The 26,889-nt window shown below is 47.4% G+C and overlaps 1 protein-coding gene across 3 annotated transcripts in view; it reads right to left on the bottom strand.

Annotated features, from left to right (window-relative positions):
* apbb3 (amyloid beta (A4) precursor protein-binding, family B, member 3) overlaps window positions 1–26,120 on the bottom strand; it is a 59,333-nt gene extending 33,213 nt beyond the window's left edge. The window contains exons 1-3 of one of the 3 annotated variants that reach the window (XM_063053026.1): window positions 25,454–26,120; window positions 5,510–5,709; window positions 767–858 (exon numbers count right to left, since the gene is read on the bottom strand). In XM_063053026.1, the coding sequence (XP_062909096.1) occupies window positions 767–858; window positions 5,510–5,680 (263 nt within the window). In that variant the 5' untranslated portion in view covers window positions 5,681–5,709; window positions 25,454–26,120. Of the gene's footprint in view, window positions 1–766; window positions 859–5,509; window positions 5,710–25,343; window positions 25,431–25,453 lie in introns of those variants that run through there. The other 2 variants (XM_063053025.1, XM_063053027.1) reach the window with 2 other exon arrangements.
* Window positions 26,121–26,889: the final 769 nt, after the last annotated feature.

Here is a 26,889-nt window from a genome sequence, read left to right as displayed (position 1 = left end):
TCTCCGTCATTCCATCATGGCTGATTTACTATCCCTCTGAACCCCACACCTCTGCCTTCCCCCCATAACGTCTGATGGCCTGACTAATCAAGAACCTATCAACCTCTGCTTGAAATATATCCAATGACTTGGCCTCATAGTCATAGTCATACTTCCGCAGCCACCTGTGGAAATTAATTCCTTTTGGCTCCTCGGTTCTAAAGGGATGTCCTTGTACTTTGAGACGGTATCCTCTGGTCCTAGACTAACCCACTTTAGGAAACGTCCTCACCATGTCCACTCTATCCAGGCCTTTCAATATTCAGTAGATTTCAATGAGGTTCCCCCCCATTCTTCTAAACTCCAGACAGTACAGACCCAGAGACATCAAACACCCCTCAATCCTGGGATCATGCATATGAACCTCCCTCTATTTCGAGGCTCTGCCCTATGGTCCTAGGCTCCCCCACTATAGGAAACACCCTCTCCACGTCCACTCTATCCAAGCCTTTCAATATTCAGTAGGATTCAATGAGAATCCCGCTCATCTTCTAAACTCCAGAGACATTAAACGCTCCTTAATTCCGGGATCCTGCATATGAACCTCTTTCTTTTCTGAGATTGTGCCCTCTGGTCCTGGATTCCCCCACTATAGGAAACATCCTCTCCACATCCACTCTATCTGAATCCAACCATATGTCCAGCTTTCCCCGAGGTCTCTTTGAGCCAACGTGCAGCTGGTGCAGTCGGGAGCCCAGATACCGGCTGAGCAGGAGGGAGGCCTCACCTGAGATCGAGTGAAGAAGATTCTGGCATGTTGCTCTCGAACTTCCCACCTCTGGTCGTGCGATGAGCAGCGACAGGACCCAGATCAGCAGCCTGTGACAGTGAACAAGGTGGAGATCAGAGCCAAAGAGCAGGAAGACAGGCCCTTTGGCCCAACTCAACCACGCTAGCCAATGTGCCGATCTCAGCCCGTCCTATATCCCTCTAATTTTTTCCTGTTCCTGTATAGAACTGTGCAAAAGTGTTAGGCACATATATACAGCTAGACCGCCTAAGTTTTTGCTCAGTACTGCAGTAATTTTATGTATTGCTGCAAATTTCATGGCATATGTGAGTGATAACAAACCTGATTCCGATATGGGTCTCTACTGTGGACTGAGAGTGGGAAGAGAACAGGGAGAGGGGAATTATGGTTGGGAAAAGGGGAAGGGGAGAGGGGAGTGGGTGGGAAGCTCTACAGAGACATTCTGTAATGATCAATAATCAAACGGCCTTGCCTGCTGTCTCAGGGCTGGGTGTGTCTGCACCCGCACCCCAACCCACCCCTGGCACTCCTTCTCTGCCACCCGTCCCACACCCCTCCTGAGGTGCTCCACCCCCGCCATTCCCAACATTCTTTACCTCCGCTAGATTTGCAAACTCACTCTTAACTCCACGTTGACAAATACATGCTATATGCCTAGCTATGCATATGTGCCTGGACGTTGGCACAGTACTGTACCTATAAGACTCCAAGACACAGGAGCAGAACGAGATCTTTCAGCCCTACTGAGTCTGTTCCACCATTCCATCATGGCTGATTCATTATCCCTCCCAACCCAACTACTCCTGGTGACCTTTAACACTCTGACTAATCAAGAAGCTATCCAAATGTCTCTAATACTGTAACTGTACTCACCTCTATCATTTCCTCTGGCAAATTATTCCACCTACCCACTACCCCCTGTGTGAAAAGGGTCACTTTAAATCTTTCCCCTCTCACCTGTCCCCGCTGTTTCTAGTACTTGGGTGTTCGTACAGGAGCCTGAAGGATGAACAGCTTCTTCCCCTCTGACATCAGATTTCTTAAAGTCCATGATTCCTCATTATTCATCTTTTGAATTATTTATTTCTCTATTTAAATAAATAAATTCGCAGGACGTTAGCGTAGCAGTTAGCATAATGTACCTAACAATTTCCCAGGAGAGGAGATTAGTGCACTAAAACAAACATGAACCTGGGCTTGGGGTACAAACAACACTTTGGTGATAACTGGTCTATGGCTCAGCAATCATTCTAACAAGTGGCTCTGCCTACCTCTCATTTCAGATTACACTTCCAAGAAAGAAATTATAAATTTCACGGCAAGGTAACCCTACAGCCAAATGCTTCTGTATTGCCACGACCGTTAACTTATCCTAGCAACATCATATACGTATTCCCAAATAAACATTGAAAAACGGATATTATCATGTACAAGTCTCACAGCAAAACATTACGTCATCGAGCTTTGTCTGTCACGTTGACTCAAGTCATACAAAAAACTTTTTTTTACATTTGATTAAGGATTCACTATCTATAGTTGTGTATCTTAGATCCTATGCATTTTCTTCAGTGATGAACGCATATTTACAAAGAATACTGCTTTAAAGGGTGCAAGCGATATGGTCTGCAAGTGATTTCATAATTAGACTTAGATTAAGAGGGATTTAACAGGCAGTTAGTCGCGAATCCATCTAATAACTCTGTCAATGAAAGCTCCTTGAGAAAGATGGCCATTAGGTCCACCCAGATTTCACCAAAACATCTATTTTTTTGTATCCCATTAGTTCAAAACTCATGTTCACTCTGCTTACAGTCCATTTCAAATGCTGATCACTAAATGCACGAAGACTTTCCGAATGTCACTCCTGAAATGATTGTGCTGCCTTGTCTCCCTCTCACACTTCAATGCGAAGTGTTCCAAATAAGCATTTTTCACCCAGTCATCCAAATTTCATGCATGGGTGTGGAAGGGAGGGGTTTGGGGTGCAGTTGTTAAATTGTCGGCTAAAAGGTGCAGAACTCAAGTTTGAATATGACTTCTGTGCGGTTTATATTCAGTTAATAATCTACCGGGGGTGGGGAGGACTGTTTAACCTGGAATGAAGGAGGATGAGGGATGACTTTATTGAGGTTTATATATTAATAAGGGACAGAGATAAGGAGGGTGACCAGAAACTAGACTAGAAAGCAGAAGTTACGGTGAGAAGGACAGGATTTAAAAGACAGGTTTCTCAATCCACAGACAGTTCGGTACCGTAATGGAACGCATAATGCTTTACAGTACTGGCGGCCGGGTTCAGTTCCTGCCACTGCCTGTAAGGAGTTTGTACGCTCTCCCCGTGACCTCATGGGTTTCTTCCGGGTGCTCCGGTTTCTTCCCACAGTCCGAAGACGTACCGGTGAGGGTTAGTAAACTGAGGACATGCTACGTTGGCACCGGAAGTATGGCGACACCCTGTTGGTCAGACGCAAGTGATGCATTTCCCTACATGTTTGGAGGTACATGTGACAAATAAAGCCAATCTCGAGACTCCCCTGCAGTGGGAAAAAGACTGTGGCCATTCACCTTATCCATGCTCCTCACAATCTTATAAACTTCGATAAGGTCATTCCTCAGCCAACCACCGTCCAGTCTCTCCCTGCAAGTCAAGCCCTCCAGCATCAGTAAGCAGCCTGGGCATTACAGTGGAGGACTACTCTCAGGGCGGTGACAGATTACATAGAACATAGAACAGTACAGCACAGTACAGGCCCTTCAGCCAGCAATGTTGTGCTGACCCTCAAACCCTGCCTCCCATATACCCCCCCACCTTAAATTCCTCCATATACCTGTCTAGTAGTCTCTTAAACTTCACTAGTGTATCTGCCTCCACCACTGACTCAGGCAGTGCATTCCACGCACCAACCACTCTCTGAGTAAAAAACCTTCCTCTAATATCCCCCTTGAACTTCCCACTCCTTACTTTAAAGCCATGTCCCCTTGTATTGAGCAGTGGTGCCCTGGGGAAGAGGCGCTGGCTATCCACTCTATCTATTCCTCTTAATATCTTGTATACCTCTATCATGTCTCCTCTCATCCTCCTTCTCTCCAAAGAGTAAAGCCCTAGCTCCCTTAACCTCTGATCATAATGCATACTCTCTAAACCAGGCAGCATCCTGGTAAATCTCCTCTGTACCCTTTCCAATGCTTCCACATCCTTCCTATAGTGAGGTGACCAGAACTGGACACAGTACTCCAAGAGTGGCCTAACCAGAGTTTTAGAGCTGCATCATTACATCGCGACTCTTAAACTCTATCCCTCGACTTATAAATAAGCTAACACCCCATAAGCTTTCTTAACTACCCTATCCACCTGTGAGGCAACTTTCAGGGATCTGTGGACATGTACCCTGAGATCCCTCTGCTCCTCTACACCACCAAGTATCCTGCCATTTATTTTGTAATTACAGACTGTAAATTACAGCAGAGATTGGGAATTAAGTGGTAAATGCAAAATCAACAAAACAAACTTTGTTACTGGAAATCCAAAACAAAAAACGGAAGATGATGAACATACTGAACAAAGTGGAAACACGAGGAAATCTGCAGATGCTGGAATTTCAAGCAACACACATAAAAGTTGCTGGCGAACGCAGCAGGCCAGGCAGCATTTCTAGGAAGAGGTACGTCAGGGAAACAGCCAGTTTCGCTGTTAAACTAGGTCAAAATGGGAAAAGATTTCTGAAAGCATTCCAGTTATGTTCTGTAAACCAATACATATGTTCCCATTGACACTCAACAATTTTAAATGATACACCATCGACTGTCCAATCTGGATGCATCACAGATTGGTCTGGCAACTGTTTTGCAACTGTTCTTCACATGGCTTTAGACCACCTGAACAACACAAACACCTACATCAGGATGCTGTTCATTGACTATAGCTCAGCATTTAACACCATCATTCCCACAATCCAGATTGAGGAGATACAGAACCTGGGCCTCTGTACCTCCCTCTGCAATTGGATCCTCGACTTCCTAACTGGAAGACCACAGTCTGTGCGGATTAGTGATAACATATCCTCCTCGCTGACGATCAACACTGGCGCACCTCAGGGGTGAGTGCTTACCCAAATGTTCTACTCTCTCTATACCCATGACTGTGTGGTTAGGCATAGCTCAAATACCATCTATAAATTTTCTGATGGTTGAATCTCAGGTGGTGACGAGAGGGCGTACAGGAGTGGTGTCACAGCAACAATCTGGCACTTAACGTCAGTAAGACGATAGAGCTGATTGTGGACATCAGGAAGGGTAAGATGAAGGAACACATACCGATCCTCATAGAGGGATCAGAAGTGGAGAGAGTGAGCAGCTTCAAGTTCCTGGGTGTCAAGATCTCTGAGGATCTAACCTGGTCCCAACATATTGATGCAGTTATAAAGAAGGGAAGGAGGGGCACCAGGGGGAGGTGATGGGCAGATGGGGAGAAGAGGTATGGGGAGGGGGACAGAGTGGGGGAATGAAGAAGAGGGAAGGGGGAGGGAGAACCAAAAAATGTAGAAGTTGATGTTCATGCCATCAGATTGGAGGGTACCGAGATGGAACATAAGGTGTTGCTCCCACACCCTGAAGGTGGCCTTAGATTTCTACCAATCACCTACTCATGAACAAAGCCCTCACACACTTCACTCCAAACATGCACGGCTGTCCCCGCTCTCTCTCTCACTATCCTCTCACCTCGTTCCCCAGGGCAGGCAGCACCACGGGCGGAAGCTTGCCAGAGGCCAGGCCAACATCCGAGCCACAGGCTGGGTGCTGCCACTGGGTGGTGCCCGTTGGCACGTGCCAATAGTAGGTCCCACTGGAGTCTCGGATGGTTCTCCAGCCCGGAGGCAGGTCATGGTCCATCTCCAGGGACTGGTCATTCCACAAGTTGTCTAGAAACACAACATCAGAGTACGAGTTATTGGACGTCTATAAGACCTGGTGGAAGTTCATAAAGTTCAAAGTAAATTTATTATCAAAGTAGATATATGTTACCATACACAATCCTGGGAGTCATTTTCTTGCAGGCATTCACAGTAAATACAAGAAACGGAATAGAATCAATGAAAGACCGCACTCGGTAGGATAGACAGACAACTAAAGTGCGAAAGACAACAAACTGTGCAAATAGAGAGAAAAAAATAAAAAGGAACTGTACAAGTTGTTAAAAGTGATTCCATAGGTTGTGGAATCAGTGCAGTACTGGGGTGGGTGAAGTTATCCTCTCTCGTTCAGGAGCCTGATGGGTGAGGGGTAATAATTGTCCCTGAACTTGGTGATGTGAGTGCTGAGGTTTCTGTACCTCCCTCCTAATGGTAGCTGAGGGAAGAGAGCATGTCCTGGGTGGTGGGGGTCCCTGAAGGTGGACGCTGCTTCTGTGTGACAGCGCTCCAAGTAGATGTGCTCAATGGTGGGGAGGGCTTTACCTCCTCACCATCATGAGACAAGATAGGGGAGGCAGCCAGTGTCTTTTCCCAGGATAGGTAAGTCAGGCCACTCCAAGTAACTGCACAAATCGATAGGATGGTTAAGAAGATCTACAGTTTGTTGGCTTTCGTTAGTCAGCAATTGAGATCAAGAGCCATGAGATAATGTTGCAGCTCCATAAAACCCCGGGTTGACCACATTCAGAGTATTGTGTTCGTTTGGTCACCTCATTATAGGAAGGATGTGGAAGCTTCAGAGAGGGTGCAGAGGAGATTCGCCAGCATGCTGCCTGGATTAGAGAGCGTGTCTTACGAGGGAAGGTTTGGTAAGCTAGGGTTTTGCTCTTCGGAGAGAAGGAAAATGACAGGTGACTTGATAGAGGTATACACAATGATAAGAGGCATTGCTGGAGAAGACAAGCGGAGACTTCTTCCCAGGGCGGCAGTGCTTAATATGTAGAGAGTGGCACACATCACCATCCCTTCCTTCATTGCTGCTGGGTCTCGCCCTAGCACTGTGGGAGTACCTCGCACCAGAAAGACTGTAGAAGATTGAGGTAACTGCTCACCACCATCTTGAAGGCTACTTGGGAATGGTCAGTAAATGCCAACCATTGGGCAGAAGATACAAAAGCCTGAAAGAACATACTACGGGGTCAAGAACAGCTTCTATCCCACAGTTATAAGACTTTTGAATGGTTCCCGGGTATGCTAAAATGGACTCTTGACCTCACAATCTACCTCGTTTTGAACTTCCACCTTATTGTCTGCCTTCCACCTTATTTCTCTGTAACTGTGACACTTTATTCTGCATTCTGTTGTTGCTTTACCTTGTTCTGCCTCAATGCACTGAATAATGATCTGATCTGTGTAAACGGTGTGCAAGACAAGCTTTTCACTGTAACTAAGTACATGTGACAATAAGAAACCAATTCCGACCTAGTAAATCAACACACATCAAAGTTGCTGGTGAACACAGCAGGCCAGGCAGCATCTGTAGGAAGAGGTGCAGTTGACGTTTCAGGCCGAGACCCTTCGTCAGGACTAACTGAAGGAAGAGCTAGTAAGAGGTTTGAAAGTGGGAGGGGGAGGGGGAGATCCAAAATGATAGGAGAAGACAGGAGGGGGAGGGATGGAGCCAAGAGCTGGACAGGTGATTAGCAAAGGGGATATGAGAGGATCATGGGACAGGAGGCCCAGGGAGAAGGAAAAGGGGGAGGGGGGAAAAACCCAGAGGATGAGCAAGGGGTATAGTGAGAGGGACAGAGGGAGAAAAAGGAGAGAGAAAAAAATATATATTAACAAATAAATAAATAAATAACGGATGGGGTACGAGGGGGAGGTGGGGCATTAGCAGAAGTTAGAGAAGTCGATGTTCATGCCATCAGGTTGGAGGCTACCCAGACAGAATATAAGGTGTTGTTCCTCCAATCTGAGTGTGGCTTCATCTTTACAGTAGAGGAGGCCGTGGATAGACATATCAGAATGGGAATGAGACGTGGAATTAAAATGTGTGGCCACTGGGAGATCCTGCTTTCTCTGGCGGACAGAGCGTAGGTGTTCAGCAAAACGATCTCCCAGCATGCGTCGGGTCTCACCAATATATAAAAGGCCATATCGGGAGCACCGGGCGCAGTATATCACCCCAGTCGACTCACAGGTGAAGTGTCTCCTCACCTGGAAGGACTGTCTGGGGTCCTGAATGGTGGTGAGGGAGGAAGTGTAAGGGCATGTGTAGCACTTGTTCTGCTTACAAGGATAAGTGCCAGGAGGGAGATCGGTGGGGAGGGATGGGGGGGACGAATGGACAAGGGAGTCGCGTAGGGAGCGATCCCTGCAGAAAGCGGGGGTGGGGGGAGGGGGGAGGGAAAGATGTGCTTAGTGGTGGGATCCCGTTGGAGGTGGCGGAAGTTACGGAGAATAAAATGTTGGACCCGGAGGCTGGTGGGGTGGTAGGTGAGGACAAGGGGAACCCTATTCCTAGTGGGGTGGCAGGAGGATGGAGTGAGAGCAGATGTGTGTGAAATGGGGGAGATGCGTTTGAGAGCAGAGTTGATGGTGGAGGAAGGGAAGCCCCTTTCTTTAAAAAAGGAGGACATCTCCCTCGTCCTGGAATGAAAAGCCTCATCCTGAGAGCAGATGCAGCAGAGACGGAAGAATTGCGAGAAGGGGATGGCATTTTTGCAAGAGACAGCGTGAGAAGAGGAATAGTCCAGGTAGCTGTGAGAGTCTTAGGCTTATAGTAGACATCAGTGGATAAGCTGTCTTCAGAGACAGAGACAGAAAGATCCAGAAAGGGGAGGGAGGTGTCGGAAATGGACCAGGTAAACTTGAGGCCAGGGTGAAAGTTGGAGGCAAAGTTGATGAAGTCAACAAGCTCAGCATGCATGCAGGAAGCAGCGCCAATGCAGTCATCGATGCAGCGAAGGAAAGGTGGAGGACAGATACCAGGATAAGCTTGGAACATGGACTGTTCTACAAAGCCAACAAAAAGGCAGGCATAGCTCAGACCCATATGGATGCCCACCTTTAGTTTGGAGGAAGTGGGAGGAGCCAAAGGAGAAATTATTAAAAGTAAGGACTAATTCTGCTAGACGGAGCAGAGTGGTGGTAGAGGGGAACTGGTTAGGTCTGGAATCCAAAAAGAAGTGGAGAGCTTTGAGAGCTTCCTGGTAGGGGAAGGAAGTATATAGGGACCGGACATCCATGGTGAAAATAAAGCGGTGGGGGCCAGGGAAATGATTTAGTAAGTGATTTAATTTACCGTGGAGGGTCCTCTGACTGGTTGCATCACTGTCTGGTATGGAGGGGCCACCACACAGGATCAGAAAAAGCTCCAGAAGGTTGCAAACTCATCTGGCTCCATCATGGGCACCAGCCTCCCCAGCATCCTGGACATCTTCAAAAGGTGATGCCCCAAAAAGGCAGCATTCATCACTGAGGACCCCCATCACTCAGCTTATGTCCTCTTCCCATTGCTGCCATCAGGAAGGAGGAACCGCAGCCTGAAGACACACACTCAATGTTTTAGGAACAGCTTCTTCCCCTCCGCCATCGGATTTCTGAATGGACAATGAACCCACGAACACTACCTTTTTTTTTGTACTGCTTAATTTAATTTTATATATACACATTTATAGTCTGCTGCTGCAAAACAACCTATTTCACAGTCAAGTCAAGTCAGGTCACTTTTTATTCTCATTTCAACCATAACTGCTGGTACAGTACACAGTAAAAATGAGACAACGTTTTTCAGGACCATGGTGCTACATGAAACAATACAAAAACTACCCTGAACTATGTAAAAAAACACAAAACTACACTGGACTACAGACCTACCCAGGACTGCATAAAGTGCACAAAACAATGCAGGCATTACAATAAATAATAAACAAGACAATAGGCACAGTAGAGGGCAGTAGGTTGATGTCAGTCCAGGCTCTGGGTATTGAAGAGTCTGATGACTTGGGGGAAGAAACTGTTACATAGTCTGGTCGTGAGAGCCCAAATGTCTCGGTGCCTTTTGCCAGATGGCAGGAGGGAGAAGAGTTTGTATGAGGGGTGCGTGGGATCCTTCACAATGCTGTTTGCTTTGCGGATGCAGTGTGTGGTGTAAACGTCTGTAATGGCGGGAAGAGAGACCCTGATGATCTTCTCATCTGACCTCACTGTAAGGTCTTGAGATCTGAGATGGTGCAATTTCCGAACCAGGCAGTGATGCAGCTGCTCAGGATGCTCTCAATACAACCTCTGTAGAACGTGGTGAGGATGGGGGGTGGGAGATGGACTTTTCTCAGCCTTCGCAGAAAGTAGAGATGCTGCTGGGCTTTCTTTGCTATGGAGCTGGTGTTGAGGGACCAGGTGAGATTCTCCGCCAGGGGAACACCAAGAAATTTGGTGCTCCTAACGATCTCTACGGAGGAGTTGTCGATGTTCAGCGGAGAGTGGTCGCTCCGTGTCCTCCTGAAGTCAACAACCAACTCTTTCGTTTTGTTCACATTCAGAGACAGGTTGTTGGCTCTGCACCAGTCCATTAGCCGCTGCATCTCCTCTCTGTATGCTGACTCATCGATCTTGCTGATGAGACCCACCACGGTCGTGTCATCGGCGAACTTGATGATGTGGTTCGAGCTGTGTATTGCTGCACAGTCGTGGGTCAGCAGAGTGAACAGCAGTGGACTGAGCACACAGCCCTGGGGGGCCCCCGTGCTCAGTGTGATGGTGTTGGAGATGCTGCTTCCAATCCGGACTGACTGAGGTCTCCCAGTCAGGAAGTCTAGGATCCAGTTGCAGAGGGAGGTGTTCAGGCCCAGTAGGCTCAGCTTTCCAATCAGTTTCTGAGGAATGATTGTGTTGAATGCTGAACTGAAGTCTATGAACAGCATTCGAACACACGTGTTGTTTTTGTCCAGGTGGGTTAAGGCCAGGTGGAGGGTGATGGTAATGGCGTCAAATGTTGAACGGTTGGGACGGTACGTGAACTGCAGGGGTCCAGTGAGGGGGGCAGCAGGGTCTTGATGTGCCTCATGACGAGCCTCTCGAAACACTTCATGATGATGGATGTGAGTGCAACGGGACAGTTATCATTGAAGCAGGACACTGAAGACCTCTTCAGCACGGGGACGATGGTGGTGGCCTTGAAGCACGTAGGAACGACAGCACTGCTCAGGGAGATGTTGATGATGTCAGTGAGAATCTCAGCCAGCTGGTCTGCACTCTGCCAGGAATATTGTCTGGTCCAGCAGGGTTGACCCTGCGCATTCTGGTTTTTAATTTGGAAAATCAAAGTAACCTGAGCCTGCGGATGACATGGGCTTATGGAAAGATCAAATGTTCCCAGACCCCATCAAACAAGTTGTGGAAATCTGAATTCTGCGATTCTTCGCTGCACATTGTGAGTGAAATCTCTGCAGTACAGGGAACTGCTGAATGTGGTTTTGGACAGGGATCTTTCTCACAAGCCAAGACATTTCATTAGCTGGGTTTCTCACCTTCTGTTACAGTGGAGTGATTTGTGTACCTGCTTCAGTTTACCTTGTTCCCCTGCGACAGCTGAGTCTTTGGGTTTGGAATGGAATAAACGGCAGTACTTTCAACGACAGGTAAAAATAATGGACACTTCCAAGAGCTAGGCAACTTCTTTACTATCCCTGCCAAATGAATCACCTCACACCCTGCGGCTTCTTGCTGCCTCTTACTGACAGATTGTCTCAGTCTCGCTGTATCCTGGTGACACTGGTTACACCTGCCCTCTGCAATACCTTCTGGCCACTGGTCAATGTTAGAAGAGTGTATGAGTAGGCCATTCAGCCCTCCAAGCCTGCTGTACGTTTCAATATGATCACATGAGAGGGCTCAGAGGCAGTTTACCAGGACGCTGCCTGGATTAGAGGCCATGTGCTATAACGAGAGGGTGGACAATATCGGGCAGTTTTCTCTGGAGGGGAGATCTGATAGAGGTTTATAAGATTATGATTGGCATAGAGTAGACAGACAGTATCTTTCTCCCAGGGTTAAAATGTCTAATACCAGAGGGCATGCATTTAATGCGAGAGGGGTAATTTCAAAGCAGGTGTGAGGGGCAAGTTTTTTTTAACACACAGTCAGTGGTGGCTGTCTGGAAAGTGCTGCCTGGGGTGGTGGTACAGGCAGAATCTTTAGGGACTCTTAGATCAGCACACGAATGTGAGGAAAGTGGAAGGACATGGACATTGCGTAGGCAGAAGGGATTAGTTTAGTTGGCCATTTGATCACTAATTTAATTGGTTTGCAACGTTTTGGGCCAAAATATTCATTTCCATAGATGTATTGTTGAGTGGTGCAGCTTGGCGAGCCCAGAAGGACGTTCTGTGCTGTATCTCTAAATAAATTAACTAATTGATCACATTACCCAAGTCGCAGGTAGCACTGTGGGTGGTAAATGGGTTTCTCGGGTTGGTGGTGGGGGGGGGAATCCCAGGCATCAGTTAGGACCCTGGCTTTTCTCTTGAACTATTGTTACTGACCTGGTGTTGGGTGCAAGCCCCAGTTTCTCAGCCTGCTGGTTGGTAGAACAAAGGTTTTGTGAACTGCAGAATTGGTAAATTGGTCTGTTATTGTCACACGTAGCGAGATAGAGTGAGAAACTTGTCTTGTACACTGTTCATACAGATCAGATCATTACACCGTGCATCGAGGTAGAACAAGGTAAAGCAATAACAGAATGCAGAATAGAGTGTCACAGTTACAGAGAGAGCGCAGGAAGACAGTGAAGTACAAGGGCTGTAATGAAGGTCAAGGAAATGGTCTTGGACATTGATTTTATTTTTTTTTAGAGATACAGGGCGGAACAGGCCCTTCCGGCCCAACAAGCCACGTTGCCCAGCAACCCACTGATTTAACCCGGGCCTAGTCACAGGACAATTTACAATGACCAATTAACCTACTAACCATTATATCTTTGGACTTTCGAAGGAAACCAGAGCACTCAGAGCAGACCCACATGGTCATGGGGAGAACATACAAACTCCTTACAGATGATCCCAGAACTGAACGCTGAACTCCGCCGCCCTGAGCTGTAACAGTGTTGCGCTAACACGACGTTACCATGGCGCCAGTGCTATGCTCTGTCATATAGCTGTGGATGGAAGCTGTCCGTGAGCCTGGTGGGACATGGTTTCAGGCTTCTGTCTGGGAGAGGGGACACTGATATGGCTGGCATTTACTGGCCAGTCACAAGTACCCCTGAAGGGGATGCACAGCATTTATAGAACATAGAATAGTACAGCACAGTACAGGCCCTTCGGCCCACATTGTTGTGCCGACCCTCAACCCCTGCCTCCCATTTAACCCCCCACTTTAAATTCCTCCATATACCTGTCTAGTAGCCTCTTAAACTTCACTAGTGTATTTGCCTCCACCACTGACTCAGGCAGTGCATTCCACGCACAAACCACTCTCTGAGTAAAAAACCTTCCTCTAATATCCCCTCTTGAACTTCCCACCCCTTACCTTAAAGCCATGTCCTCTTGTACTGAGCAGTGGTGCCCTGGGGAAGAGGCGCTGGCTATCCACTGTATCTATTCCTCTTATTATCTTGTATACCTCTATCATGTCTCCTCTCATCCTCCTTCTCTCCAAAGAGTAAAGCCCTAGCTCCCTTAATCTCTGATCATAATGCATACTTTCTAAACCAGGCAGCATCCTGGTAAATCTCCTCTGTACCCTTTCCAATGCTTCCACATCCTTCCTATAGTGAGGTGACCAGAACTGGACACAGTACTCCAAGTGTGGCCTAACCAGAGTTTTATAGAGCTGCATCATTACCTCGTGTCTCTTAAACTCTATCCCTCGACTTATGAAAGCTAACACCCCATAAGCTTTCTTCACCTTGGTCTTCTGCAGCCTTTCGGGAGAGTGGCGCTGGGGTGAGAGTTCCCCCACTTAAACCCAGCAACGATGAAGGAAGGGGCAGTGACAAGTGCCGGGGTCACTGGGGCCTGAGTCTTGCAGGGCAACCTGCAGTCTTGCCCCTGCTGTAGGTGAGGATCCGGGATTGGACCATGGCGTTGGAGTAGACACAGGAGATTCCGCGGGTGCTGGAAATCTGGAGCAGCGAACAGAGGGACTCGGCTGGAGAGGAATGGATGGTAGATGTTTTGGGCTGTTTATTCCTCTCCACAGATGCTACCTGACCTGCTGAGTTTCTCCATTCATTTTGTGTGTGTTACTCTGGATTTCCAGTATCTGCAGAATCACTTGTGTCTGAGGAGAGATTGGATAGACTGGGACCGTTTAACCTGGAATGGAAAATGTTTGGGGGTGGGGAGTGACCTCATTCAGATTTATATATAAATAAGGAACAGAGATAAGGAGGGTGACCAGAGTCTTTCCCTCAGGGTGCAAGAGTCTAAACTGGAAAGCAGAAGTCACGGTGAGAAGGACAAGATTTAAAGGGGACCTGGAGGACAGGTTCCTCAACCCAGGGGCAGTTCAGTGCCGTAATGGCAAGTGTAATGCATCAGCGACCCGGGTTCGATTCCTGCCACTGTCTGTAAGGAGTTTGTGTGCTCTCCGTGTGACCTCCGGGTGCTCCAACCGTCCAGAGCCGTACGGGTTGGGGTTAGTGAGTTGCGGGCATGCTATGGAAGCAGGGCAACACTTGTGGGCTCCCCCCAGCACATCCTCGCCGTGTTGGCCATTTACATAAACAAAAATGTTTCACCATACGTTTTGATGTACATCTAATGAATAAGGCTAATCTTTGTCCATCATTAGGAGGTTTTTCCAAATGACATCTCAACTGTGTCATCCCAGGTTCAATTCCCCTGCGGAAAGCCCAATCCATTACAGGCAAAGCACAAAAAGACCCCTGCAATCGAGCCAATCTATCTCCAATCTAATAGAGGAGAGTCTATCCAATCTCTCCTCAGACACAAGTGATTCTGCAGATACTGGAAATCCAGAGTAACACACACAAAATGAATGGAGAAACTCACGCCCTCTTCTCACTAGTAATATCTGGAAGGAGGTACAGGGACCTTCGATTCCACACCACCAGGTTCAGGGACAGTTACTACCTTTCAAGGGTTGTGGGGTGGAGATACATCTCTACCAGGGGAGGTGTAAGGTGCTCCTTCACTCCGCTAGCCTGCGGGTCACCCTTGGGAAAGGTGTAGCACCTGCTTAGTCCCCCCTCCCCTCCCTGATCAGGACCATGTGAAGCCATTGGAGCAGCTGGTGGAAGTCACAAATCCTGGTTGTGCAACCACTGATCCCAGGCAGACAATCTCTGAACAGTAGGAATTATGGCTGGGGTCACCTGTCTTGTAGAGACACCACCCAGGAGAAAGCAAAGACAAGCCACTTCTGCAGAAAAAATTGCCAAGGACAATCATGGTGGTGGAAAGACCATGATCACCCACCACGTCATACAACACGGGACAGAATGAACGAGTGAATCCTGAACCATCGGGCTCCTGAACCAGCGAGGATAACCTCACTCACCTCAACTCTGAACTGATCCCACAACCCACAGACTCACTTTGAATGACTCTACAGCTCATGTTCTCAGTATTATTTTTATCTTTACAAAACTCTCCAGTGTATTTTGTATGCTGCAGTCACTGTTATACTGTTTTTGCTAAATTAACATTTCCAAACACCACAGTGCTTTAAACCCTGGAGTCTGTTGCTGTGTCTCTTGCCTGTCTATAACTCTTTCCTAATCCTTAAATCTTCAAGAGGCCAATCTGTCCCTCTAGCTTATTCAGGCTCTGTATATGCCCCAGTGAAAAAACTACTCTTCATTCCAACTACAAGCACAACAATAATCTAGCTTCTCCTTCCCTCTCTCCTCTCTCTCCCTCTCCCTCCCTCTCTCCTTCTCTCCTCTCCCTCCCTCTCTCCTTCTCCCCTCTCCCTCCCTCCCTCTCTCTCTCCTTCTCCCCTCTCCCTCCCTCCCTCTCTCCTTCTCCCCTCTCCCTCCCTCTCTCCTTCTCTCCTCTCCCTCCCTCTCTCCCTCCCTCTCTCCTTCTCTCCTCTCCCTCCCTCTCTCCTTCTCCCCTCTCCCTCCCTCCCTCCCTCTCCCCTCTCCCTCCCTCTCCGTCTCTCTCCCTCACACAATGTCATGTCTATAATTAACTCCAGCTGCACTGAGCCAGAGCCAGACAACCACTCAAACAATTAAATCCCTGTGGGCGGCAAGAGGGACCACGGGAAGGGAAATTAACTGCCACAGCTTTCACTCTGAACTCTCCGTCTCAGCGGCCTTGCGCGGAGATCTGTTCAAAGAAATTGGATGAGATTGAAACAGAAAATCTGATCTGCTGGGTAACACACACAAAATGTTGGAGGAACTCAGCAGGTCTTGCAGCATCTATGGAAATGAATACAGTCTCGGCCCGAAACATCGACTGTTTATTTATTTCCATAGTTACCTCCTGGCATGCCGAGTTCCTCCAGCATTTTATGTGTGTTGTTCTGGGTTCCAATCATCTGCAGAAACTCTTGTATTTGATATGTTGGCCTGCATTAAGACCGTAGGTCCATATGACATAGGAGCAGAATTAGGCCATTTGGCCCATCAAGTCTGCTCCACAATTTCATCATGGCTGATCTGCTATCCCTTTCAACCCTATTCTCCCCGTAACATTTGACACCCTTACTAATCCAGAACCTATCAACCTCTGCTTTAAATATATTACTTTGGTTCTGTCTTCACTAAGGAGGACATAAATAATCTTCCAGAAATAGTAGGGGACAGAGGGTCCAGTGAGATGGAGGAACTGAGCGAAATACATGTTAGTAGGGAAGTGGTGTTAGGTAAATTGAAGGGATTGAAGGCAGATAAATCCCCAGGGCCAGATGGTCTGCATCTTAGAGTGCTTAAGGAAGTAGCCCAAGAAATAGTGGATGCATTAGTGATAATTTTTCAAAACTCGTTAGATTCTGGACTAGTTCCTGAGGATTGGAGGGTGGCTAATGTAACCCCACTTTTTAAAAAAGGAGGGAGAGAGAAACCGGGGAATTATAGACCGGTTAGCCTAACATCGGTGGTGGGGAAACTGCTGGAGTCAGTTATCAAGGATGTGATAACAGCACATTTGGAAAGCGGTGAAATGATCGGACAAAGTCAGCACGGATTTGTGAAAGGAAAATCATGTCTGACGAATCTCATAGAATTTTTTGAGGATGTAACTAGCAGAGTGGATAAGGGAGAACCAGTGGATGTGGTATATTTGGATTTTCAAAAGGCTTTTGACAAGGTCCCACACAGGAGATTAGTGTGCAAACTTAAAGCACATGGTATTGGGGGTAAGGTATTGGTGTGGGTGGAGAATTGGTTAGCAGACAGGAAGCAAAGAGTGGGAATAAACGGGACCTTTTCAGAATGGCAGGCGGTGACTAGTGGGGTACCGCAAGGCTCAGTGCTGGGACCCCAGTTGTTTACAATATATATTAATGACTCGGATGAGGGAATTAAATGCAGCATCTCCAAGTTTGCGGATGACACGAAGCTGGGTGGCAGTGTTAGCAGTGAGGAGGATGCTAAGAGGATGCAGGGTGACTTGGATAGGTTGGGTGAGTGGGCAAATTCATGGCAGATGCAATTTAATGTGGATAAATGTGAAGTTATCCACTTTGGTGGCAAAAATAGGAAAACAGATTATTATCTGAATGGTGGTCGATTAGGAAAAGGGGAGGTGCAACGAGACCTGGGTGTCATTATACACCAGTCATTGAAAGTGGGCATGCAGGTACAGCAGGCGGTGAAAAAGGCGAATGGTATGCTGGCATTTATAGCGAGAGGATTCGAGTACAGGAGCAGGGACGTACTACTGCAGTTGTACAAGGCCTTGGTGAGACCACACCTGGAGTATTGTGTGCAGTTTTGGTCCCCTAATCTGAAGAAAGACATCCTTGCCATAGAGGGAGTACAAAGAAGGTTCACCAGATTGATTCCTGGGATGGCAGAACTTTCATATGAAGAAAGACTGGATGAACTGGGCTTGTACTCGTTGGAATTTAGAAGATTGAGGGGGGATCTGATTGAAACGTATAAGATCCTAAAGGGATTGGACAGGCTAGATGCAGGAAGATTGTTCCCGATGTTGGGGAAGTCCAGAACGCGGGGTCACAGTTTGAGGATAGAGGGGAAGCCTTTTAGGACCGAGATTAGGAAAAACTTCTTCACACAGAGAGTGGTGAATCTGTGGAATTCTCTGCCACAGGAAACAGTTGAGGCCAGTTCATTGGCTATATTTAAGAGGGAGTTAGATATGGCCCTTGTGGCTACGGGGGTCAGGGGGTATGGAGGGAAGGCTGGGGCGGGGTTCTGAGTTGGATGATCAGCCATGATCATAATAAATGGCGGTGCAGGCTCGAAGGGCCGAATGGCCTACTCCTGCACCTATTTTCTATGTTTCTATGTTTCTATATTCAATAACTTGGCCACAGCTGTCTGTGGCAATAAATTGCACAGATTCACCACCTTCTGGCTGAAGAAATTCCTCCTCATCTCTGTTCTAAAAAGATGTCCTTTTATTCTGAGACTGTGCTCTCTGGCCCCAGACCCCCTCCCCTCCACAGGAAACATCCTCTCCACATACACTCTATCTAGGCCTTTCAAAATTCAATAGGTTTGAAGGAGATCCCCCCTCATTTTTCTGAACTCCAGTGAGTACAGGCCCAGAGCCATCAAATGCTCCTCATACATTAACCCTTTCATTCACAGGATCATTCTTGTGAGGCTCCTCTGGACCCTCACCAATGCCAGCACATCCTTTCTCAGATAAGGGGCCCAAAACTGCTCAGTGAGGTCTGACCAATGCCTTATAAGACCTCAGCTTTAGTCGGGGGATTGAGTTTACGATCCATGAGGTAATGTTACAGCTCTATAAAACCCTGATTAGACCACACTTAGAGAATTGCGTTCAGTTCTGGTCGCCTCATTATAGGAAGGATGTGGAAGCTTTAGAGAGGGTGCAGAGGAGATTTACCAGGATGCTGCCTGAATTGGAGAGTGTGTCTTACAAGGACAGGATGAGTGAGCTAGGGATTTTCTCTTTGGAACGAAGGAGGGTGAGAGATGACTTGAATGAGGTGTACAATCCGATAAGAGGCATAGATCGAGAGCACAGCCAGAGACTTTCTCCCAGGACGGAAATGGCTAATACGAGGGGGTATAATTTTAAGGTGATTGGAGGGAAACACCTGGGTGATGTCAGAGGTTTTTATCTTACACACGAAGTGGTGTGTACGTGGAACACGTTGCCAGGGGTGGTAGAGACAGACACATTAGAGATATTTACAGACTCTTATACAGGCAGATCAATAAAAGAAAAATGTGGTGCTGAACAAATTAAACTGATAATTAAAAGCCTAACTAAATGAGGATTAGTAAATTGTGAGCACACTATATTAGCACCGGAAGCAATGGTGATACTTGCCAGCTGCCCTTGAGCTGTGATGATCGCTGACTCAAACGATACATTTCACTGTGCAAAAGTCTGAGCTACAAATACATATACTGTACTGTAACTACGGTGCCTAAGACATTAGCACAGTATTGTAGTAATTTTATGTGAGTGGAAGGGGGCAGGTAGAGGAGAATCATGGCTGGGAAAAGGGGAAGGGCGAGGGGACGGAACGGGAAGCATTCTGTAATGATCAATAGAGCAATTGCTTGGAATCAAATGACACTGCCTGGTGTCTCAGGGCTGGGTGTGTCTGCACTGACACCATCCCCTGCCCCTGGCACTCCTCTGCCACCTGTCCCACACCCCTCCTGTGGCGCTCCACCTTCACCATTCCCAACCTCTTTTTGTTCCCACCAGATTTACAAACTCACTCTCCGCTCCATGTTGACATGTAGAATACTGCGCAAACGTCTATTGCACCATAGCTAAGACTTCAGCAAAGTACTGTATTTTTCAATATATATGTGATAGCTAATCTCTTAAAAAAATCTCTCTTCTGCCTACACAATGTCCACATTATAGAGAAAGGGTGAATGTTCGGATTTTATCCCCTGGAGTGTCAGAGAATGAGGGGAGATTTGACAGAGGTATACAAAATTATGAGGGGTATTGATAGGGTAAATGCAAACAACCAGAGGTCATGGGCTAAGGGTGAAAGGTGAAATGTTTAAGGGGAACCTGAGCGTGATCTGCACTCGGAGGGTGGTGAGAGTGTTAAACGAGCTGCCGGGGAAGTGGTTCAGATTCATCACTTAAGGGAAGAAGTTCATGGATGGCAGGAGTATGAAGAGTTATGGTCCAGGTGTGAGTACGTACTTTAATAATAAATTTACTTTGAACTCCCTCTAACCTTAGAAGCGTATTCTCTGAGGTTTGACATTTTTGATCCTGGGGAAAAGATTCTGACTGTCTACCCTATAGGTAACCGAACAGCTCGGTATGGACTAGATGGGCTGAAGGGCCTGATTCTGTGTTGTAGCACTCCATGACCTTATGCTGCCTCCTTCAGAGGATGCGTATCTGTACCCTGGCAAAGGGAGCACAATGTGGTGAGACAATCCCCAACTGCTCGGCAGATTCTGCATAATTAGGTGATACCGAACTGGTTCTAATCTCTGTAGTGTACGATGGAGATCGTTCTGACTGGTTGAATCACGCCTGGTCTGGAGGCTCCAAATCAGGATCACAAGATGCTTCAAAGATTGTAGACTCATGAGCACAACCCTCCCACAATTGAGGACATCTTCAAAGGCAGTGCTGCAACAAGGTGATATCCATCACTAAGCTTCCTCACAAACCAGGACTTCCCTCTAATTATCACTACCGTCAGGGAGGAGGTACAGGAGCCTGAAGACCCACACTCAGTGATTCAGGAACAATTTCTTCCCATCTGCCATCAGATTTCTGAATGGTTCACAAGCCCATGAGCACTACTTTATATTTGTAACTTCAGACAATTTTTATGTTTTATTTTCCTATAAATGCCTGCAAGAAAATTGAACACGTTGGTACAGTATATGGTAACATACAAACGTGTAGCTATGTCCTTTGACAATAAATTGACTTTGAATTTGCAGAAGATTATGAGGTACAGCACATGGATAGAATGGACATTTTTGCTGTACGTTTTTATAATTTGATGATTTTAAACCACGTATACGCCCTCATCCAAGGTGATGGACTTGGAGTCGATTAATTAGCCCTGGGAGATCGAGTTGACCTTGTGTCTTACAGTACTGAGCAGAAGCCTGAGGCACATGTATATAGCCAGGGTGCCTAAGACTTTTGCACAGTACTGTGGTAATTTTATGTATTGCTCTGTACTGCTGCGCAGAAAAAATCTGTGATATGTGAGTGATGATAAACCTGATTCTGATACGGGTCTCTATTGTGGACTGAGAGTAGGAAGGGGGTCAGAGACAGGGGACTCATGGTCGGGAAAAGGGGAAGGGAGAGGGGAGGGAGCAGGAAGCACCAGAGGGACATTCTGTAATGATCAATAAACCAATTGTTTGGAATCAATGATCTTGCCTGGTGTCTCTGAGCTGGGTGTGTCTGCACCCACACAAATCTCTGCCCCTGGCACTCCTTTTCTGCCACCTGTCCCACACCCCTCCCGCAGCGCTCCACCCTCACCACCCCCAACATCCTGCTCCCTCCAGATTTACAGACTCTCTCTCCACCTCACAAATATAGTACCGTGCAAAAGTCTCAGCTATATATATTGTATGTGCTTAAGGCTTTTGCAAAATACTGTATGTCAGTGATAATAAACCTGATTCCGATTCCAATTCTGATACTATTTTCTCTTTTTCTCAGTCTGACAAAGAACCTCAGACATGAAGTGTAACTCTCTCTCTCTCTCTCTCTCTCTCACACAGACTCTCTCTCCTCAGACGCTGCATGACTTACTGTGCATCTCCAACATTCCCATCTCCACCAGGTTCAGATTCTGTTTTTAGTTCTTCTCACGAGCAGAGGAGTCATGTCCTTCTGCAACGGGAGAGGTTACAGAAACCCAAACCTCCCCTCTCACTCCCGGCTGTGAAAGGGTTAATATCAAGTTGCAGATAATAGCAATTTATAACAACTTGACACCAAGTTTGGGGGCGTAGCGGACAGCGGTGAAGGCCATCAAAGCTTGATTGGGTTAGAGTTTATAAAAAGAATCTGGGTGTCCTCGGGCACAATTTGCACAAGAATGTTGGTAATTAGACAAGCAAACAGATTGTTATTGCTAAGTGGGAGATGAATTGAACATAAACAGGAGAAGTCATCTTCAGAAAGTCACAGAACACTGATGAGGTCACACTTAGACTGCTGTGGACAGTATTGCTAGAGTTATTTCAGGATGGTTGCTAAGGTATTGAAACCAGTTCAAAGAGGGCAACCTTTACTTCAAAAGTATGAAGGTTCATTGATCATCAAAGTATGTAAGCAGTATACAACTCTGAGATTTGCCTTCTCCAGATGTCCACAAACAAAGAATACTTATACCCAAATGCACAAGTTGTCTTAAGAAGGGACTGGATAACCTGGGTTTGCAGCAACTTAGTTTAGAAGAGGCAGAGGGGATTCGATTATAGACAATAGGTGCAGGAGTAGGCCATTCAGCCCTTCGAGATAGCACCACCATTCACTGTGATCATGGCTGATCATCCACAATCAGTACCCTTTTCCTGCCTCCTCCCCATATCCCTTCACTCCGCTATCTTTAAGAGCTCTATCCAACTCTTTTTTGAAAGAATTCAGAGAATTGGCCTCCACTGCCTTCTGAGGCAGAGCATTCCACAGAACCACAACCCTCTGTGTGAAAAAGTTTTTCCTCAACTCCGTTCTAAATAGCCTACCCCTTATTCTTAAACGTGGCCTCTGGTTCTGAACTACCCCAACATTGGGAACATGTTTCCTGCCTCTAGTGTGTCCAATCCCTTAATAATCTTATATGTTTCAATCAGATCCCCTCTCATCCTTCTAAATTCCAGTGTATGCAACCCCAGTCGCTCCAATCTTTCAAAGATTGAAATGAAAAGTCCTGAGGGGCAGGTGTGGACAGGAGATTTCCTCCCTTGTGAGAGAATCTTGAGCTTGGAGTCACTGTTTGAAAATAAGGGGTCACTCAGTTCACAATGTCCCTCTCAGAAGTTTCTGGAACTCTCTTAGAGTCCCAGTGTCGTACAACAGTGAAGCAGGTCCTCATGCCCAACTGGTCCGTGCTGATCACAACATCCTCCCTTCTATCCCAGTCACACTGTCCCACAAACAATCACATCACTCTAAGACCTCAAGTGGTCTTAGAGTTCTACATTCTACATTGGGCAGCACAGTAGTGTAGTGGTCAGCACAACGCATTACAGCTCCAGCGACTTGGGTTCAATTCCCACAGCTGCCTGTAAGGAGTTTGTATGTTATTCCCATGACCAGTAGGTTTCCTCCGGGTGCTCCAGTTTCCTCCCACAGTCCAAAGACATACCAGTTGGTGGGTTAATTGGACAGTGTAAATTGTCCCAGGACTGGGCTAGGATTAAATCAGAGGGATTGCTGGGCAGCATGGCTCAAAGGGCTGGACGGGCCAGAAGGGCCCATTCCTCATTGTATGTCAGTAAAGAAATTACGGAAACACAGCTTTCAGCCCAACTACTCCATGCCGACCGAGGCTCAATGAAGCCAGTCCTACTTGCTTGCATTTTGCCCACTTCCCTCCAAACCCTTCCTACCTCTCCCAGTATATTTCAAATGTCATTATTGTACCTGCCTTAACCAACTCCTCTGGCAGCTCGTTCCATCCAGCCACTACCTTCTATGTGAAGAAGATTCTCCTCAAGCCACTTTGCAAATCTTTCTCCTCTCACCTTCATCCAGGCAGGTGTGAGGTGTGCACTTTGGGAGTTCAAATGAAAGGAGAAAGGTTGCATTTAATGGTTGACCCCTCAATAGCACTGAGGTACAGAGGGACCTTGGGATCTAGGGCCATAGTTTGTTGAAAGTGGTAAATGCATTGTATGTCATGCTCGTCTGCATTAGTAAGCATGTTAAGTACTGTATGAGAGTGAGGAAGTCACGTTGCAGGTCCATAAAACTTCAGTTAGACCACACTTGGACTATTGTGCGCCATTCTGGTCATCTATGTTATAGGAAGGATGTGGAGAAGGTCGAAGAATGGGCTTGAGAGGGATAATAAATCAGCAACGATGGAAAGGCGAAGCAGACTCGATAGACCAAATGGCCTAACTCTGGTCTTATGGACTGTGGAGAAGTTCACCAGGATGCTGCCTGGATTAGAAGCCATGAGCTAAAAGGAGTGGTTCAAAAAGCTTACCTTGTTCTCACTAAGGTGTCCGAGATTGAGGTGACACCTGAGAGGCACATATAGGGTCATTATCATCATCATCGTTATGTGCTGTGTTGCATGACATCATCATTATGTGCCATGTTGTATGACATCATCATTAAGGGCCATGTCATACTACATGGGTGATCATGGTCTCATGACCACGATTGTTCTTGGCAAATTTTTCTGCAGAAGCGTTTTGCCACTGCCTTCTTCTGGCCAGTGTCTCTACAAGATGGGTGACCCCAGCCATTATCAATACTCTTCAGAGATTGTCTGCCTGGTGTCAGTGGTCACATAATCAGGACTTGTGATATGCACCAGCGGCTCATACGACCACCCACCACCTGCTCCCATGACTTGACTTGACCCTGATCGGGGGGCTAAGCAGGTGCTACACCCTGCCCAAGGGTGACCTACAGGCTAGCGGAGGGAAGGAGCACCTTACACCTCCTTTGGGAGAGACGGATCTCTACACCACCACCCAGACCTAGAGGGTGGACAGTCAGAATCATTTCCCCCAGGGTCAAAATTGTCAAATCTCAGAGGACATACTTCTGTTAGAGGGGGTTCAAAGTTCAAAGTAAATTTATTATTAAAGTACATACAGTATACGTATGTCAAACACTACAAAATCTGCAGATGCTGGAAATCCAGAGCAAAACTCACAGAATGCTGGAGGAACTCAGCAGGTCAGGCAGCATCTGTGGAAATGAATAAACAGTCGACCTTTCGGGCCAAGACCCTTCTTCAGGACCAGAAACATCGACTATTCACTCTCTTCCATAGATGCTGCCTGACCCACTGTATCTCTCCAGCATTTTGCGTTGCTACACTATCACTATATGTCACCAGATACAATCCTTAAATTCATTTTCTGGTGTGCATTACAGGAAGTTTCGAGAGGATGTGAGAAGTAGGTTATTTTACACATGAGGGGTAGGTACCCAGAATGGTCTACCAGAGCTGGTGCTGGAAAAAGGCAATTTGAGGCGTTTAGACAGACACGTTTTTATGAAGGGAGGGAGGAGGGTGGGATGGACGATAGACTGGAGGACATTCAGTATGAACTGGCTAAAATCAGCACAGCATCCGTGGGCCGAATAGCCTGTCCGCTGCTATACTGTTCAATGTTCAGACTCCGGCCCCAGTAGGCGACTCCACCCCGACGCCCCTCACTTTACGTGCCAGCCTTTGAGTCAGACCAGGGGTAAACAGCTTCTCTCCCCCACCCACCGCCACTCGTCCACCCCCGCATCGTTCAACCCCTCCCCCAAGACCCCAGACAGACCCCAAAAACTCCGCTTAACCTTAACCGTTTCGGCGCCGGGCGCGGGGCAGCGGGCTGGTGAAGCAGGCCGGGGTGTGCAGGGTTAACCCGCTGCCGTCGCTCCGGGGTTCGGCTCCTACCTGGACACACCTCCCCTTCTGGGGCTGGATTGATTGCAAACGGCGCTGGGTTTGGAGGAGACCGGAGGGCGAGGGGGACTTCATTGCAAGGTACCCGACACAAACCGTGCCGCGTCCCTGGTGTTGCAAGTCACCAGGGATCTCGACGCACCCTCGCAGTTGACAATGATGATGGCGAGCATGTAGTCCTTCCCCAGCATGGCTCCCGGCGAGAGGGGGACTCGCCGCCTCTTCCATAAACAGGGAGGGGGTCCCGGTTAGCCGCTCGCACCGCCTGTCCTTGCAAACTACGCCGTTCCCACTGATGGCTTCCTCGCTCCGCATCCACAGCCAGGAATCCCAGCGCACTGGAACCTGGAGAGCCGCGTTACCCGGAGATCGAGATTGCAAACCGCACGCCAGCCTCGGAAACCATTAACCCCCTCGGCGCAGGTTGATCTCATCGAGAACGGAGCGGCGCGATTCGCTCTCTCGGGAAAGCCCCCTCGCTCGCTGATCCGACCGACGCACGGAGTCCTTAACCCTTTCACAGCCCCGGAGTGTGAGACGGGATCTCCGTACCCACTTCTCCCCCACTCTTACTCCTGCGGGACACGGCTCTACCCTGCCTTCAGAAACATCTTTAAAAGCAACAGAATCTGCACCCGGTGGAGGTGCGGACGCTGAAGATGAAGGTCGTGCAGCGTCTGAGGGGGAGAGACGGAGGGGGAGGAAGAGGGGGCAAAGGGGGAGGAAGAGGGATAGATGGATAGATATGTTTTTTTGTCTGAGGCTCTTTGCCAGAACAGAGAGAGAGAGACCAGGATAAGGGTTATTAGCATTGACAAATGTGAAATTTGTGGCAATACAGTGTAATACATCAAAAACTATAAATTATTATAAATATATATTAAAATAAATAAGTTGTGCAAAAGAGAACAAGGTAGTGTTAATGGACTGTGCAGAAATCTGATGGCGGAGGGGAAGAGGCTGTTCCTGAAATATTGAGTGTGTGTCTTCAGGCTACTCTTGATGGTAGCAACGAGAGGAGGGCATGTCCTGTGTGATGGGGTCCTTAATGATGGATACCACTTCTTTGAGGCATCGCCCTTTGAAGATGTCCTCAGCGTCCACGATGGAGCCGGCTGAGTTTACAACTTTCTGCAGCTTTTACCGATCCTGTGCAGTGCCAACCGGGCACCCCCACCTCACCCCCCTCACCGCCCCCACCCCATGCAACCGGTTGGAATGCTCTCCACGGGACGTCTGTAGAAATCTGTACCGGGCTGTTAAGGGGAACAAGAACTACCAAGTATTTTTGAAGATATGTTTAAATAAATAATCGGTTCAGAAAAGTAAAGTTAACACAAATGAAACCAGCAACTGGTTCAGTGAAATTTTAAGAGATACAACACCGCAGATGCCGGAATCTCAAGCAATACTCTAAAGTGCTGAAGGAACTCAGCA

Source organism: Mobula hypostoma, chromosome 7 (genome assembly GCF_963921235.1).
Source record: "Mobula hypostoma chromosome 7, sMobHyp1.1, whole genome shotgun sequence".
NCBI classification, from domain to species: domain Eukaryota; kingdom Metazoa; phylum Chordata; class Chondrichthyes; order Myliobatiformes; family Myliobatidae; genus Mobula; species Mobula hypostoma.
The sequence above is the reverse complement of the archived record's forward strand: the minus strand, read 5'-3'. Positions and strand labels throughout refer to the sequence as shown.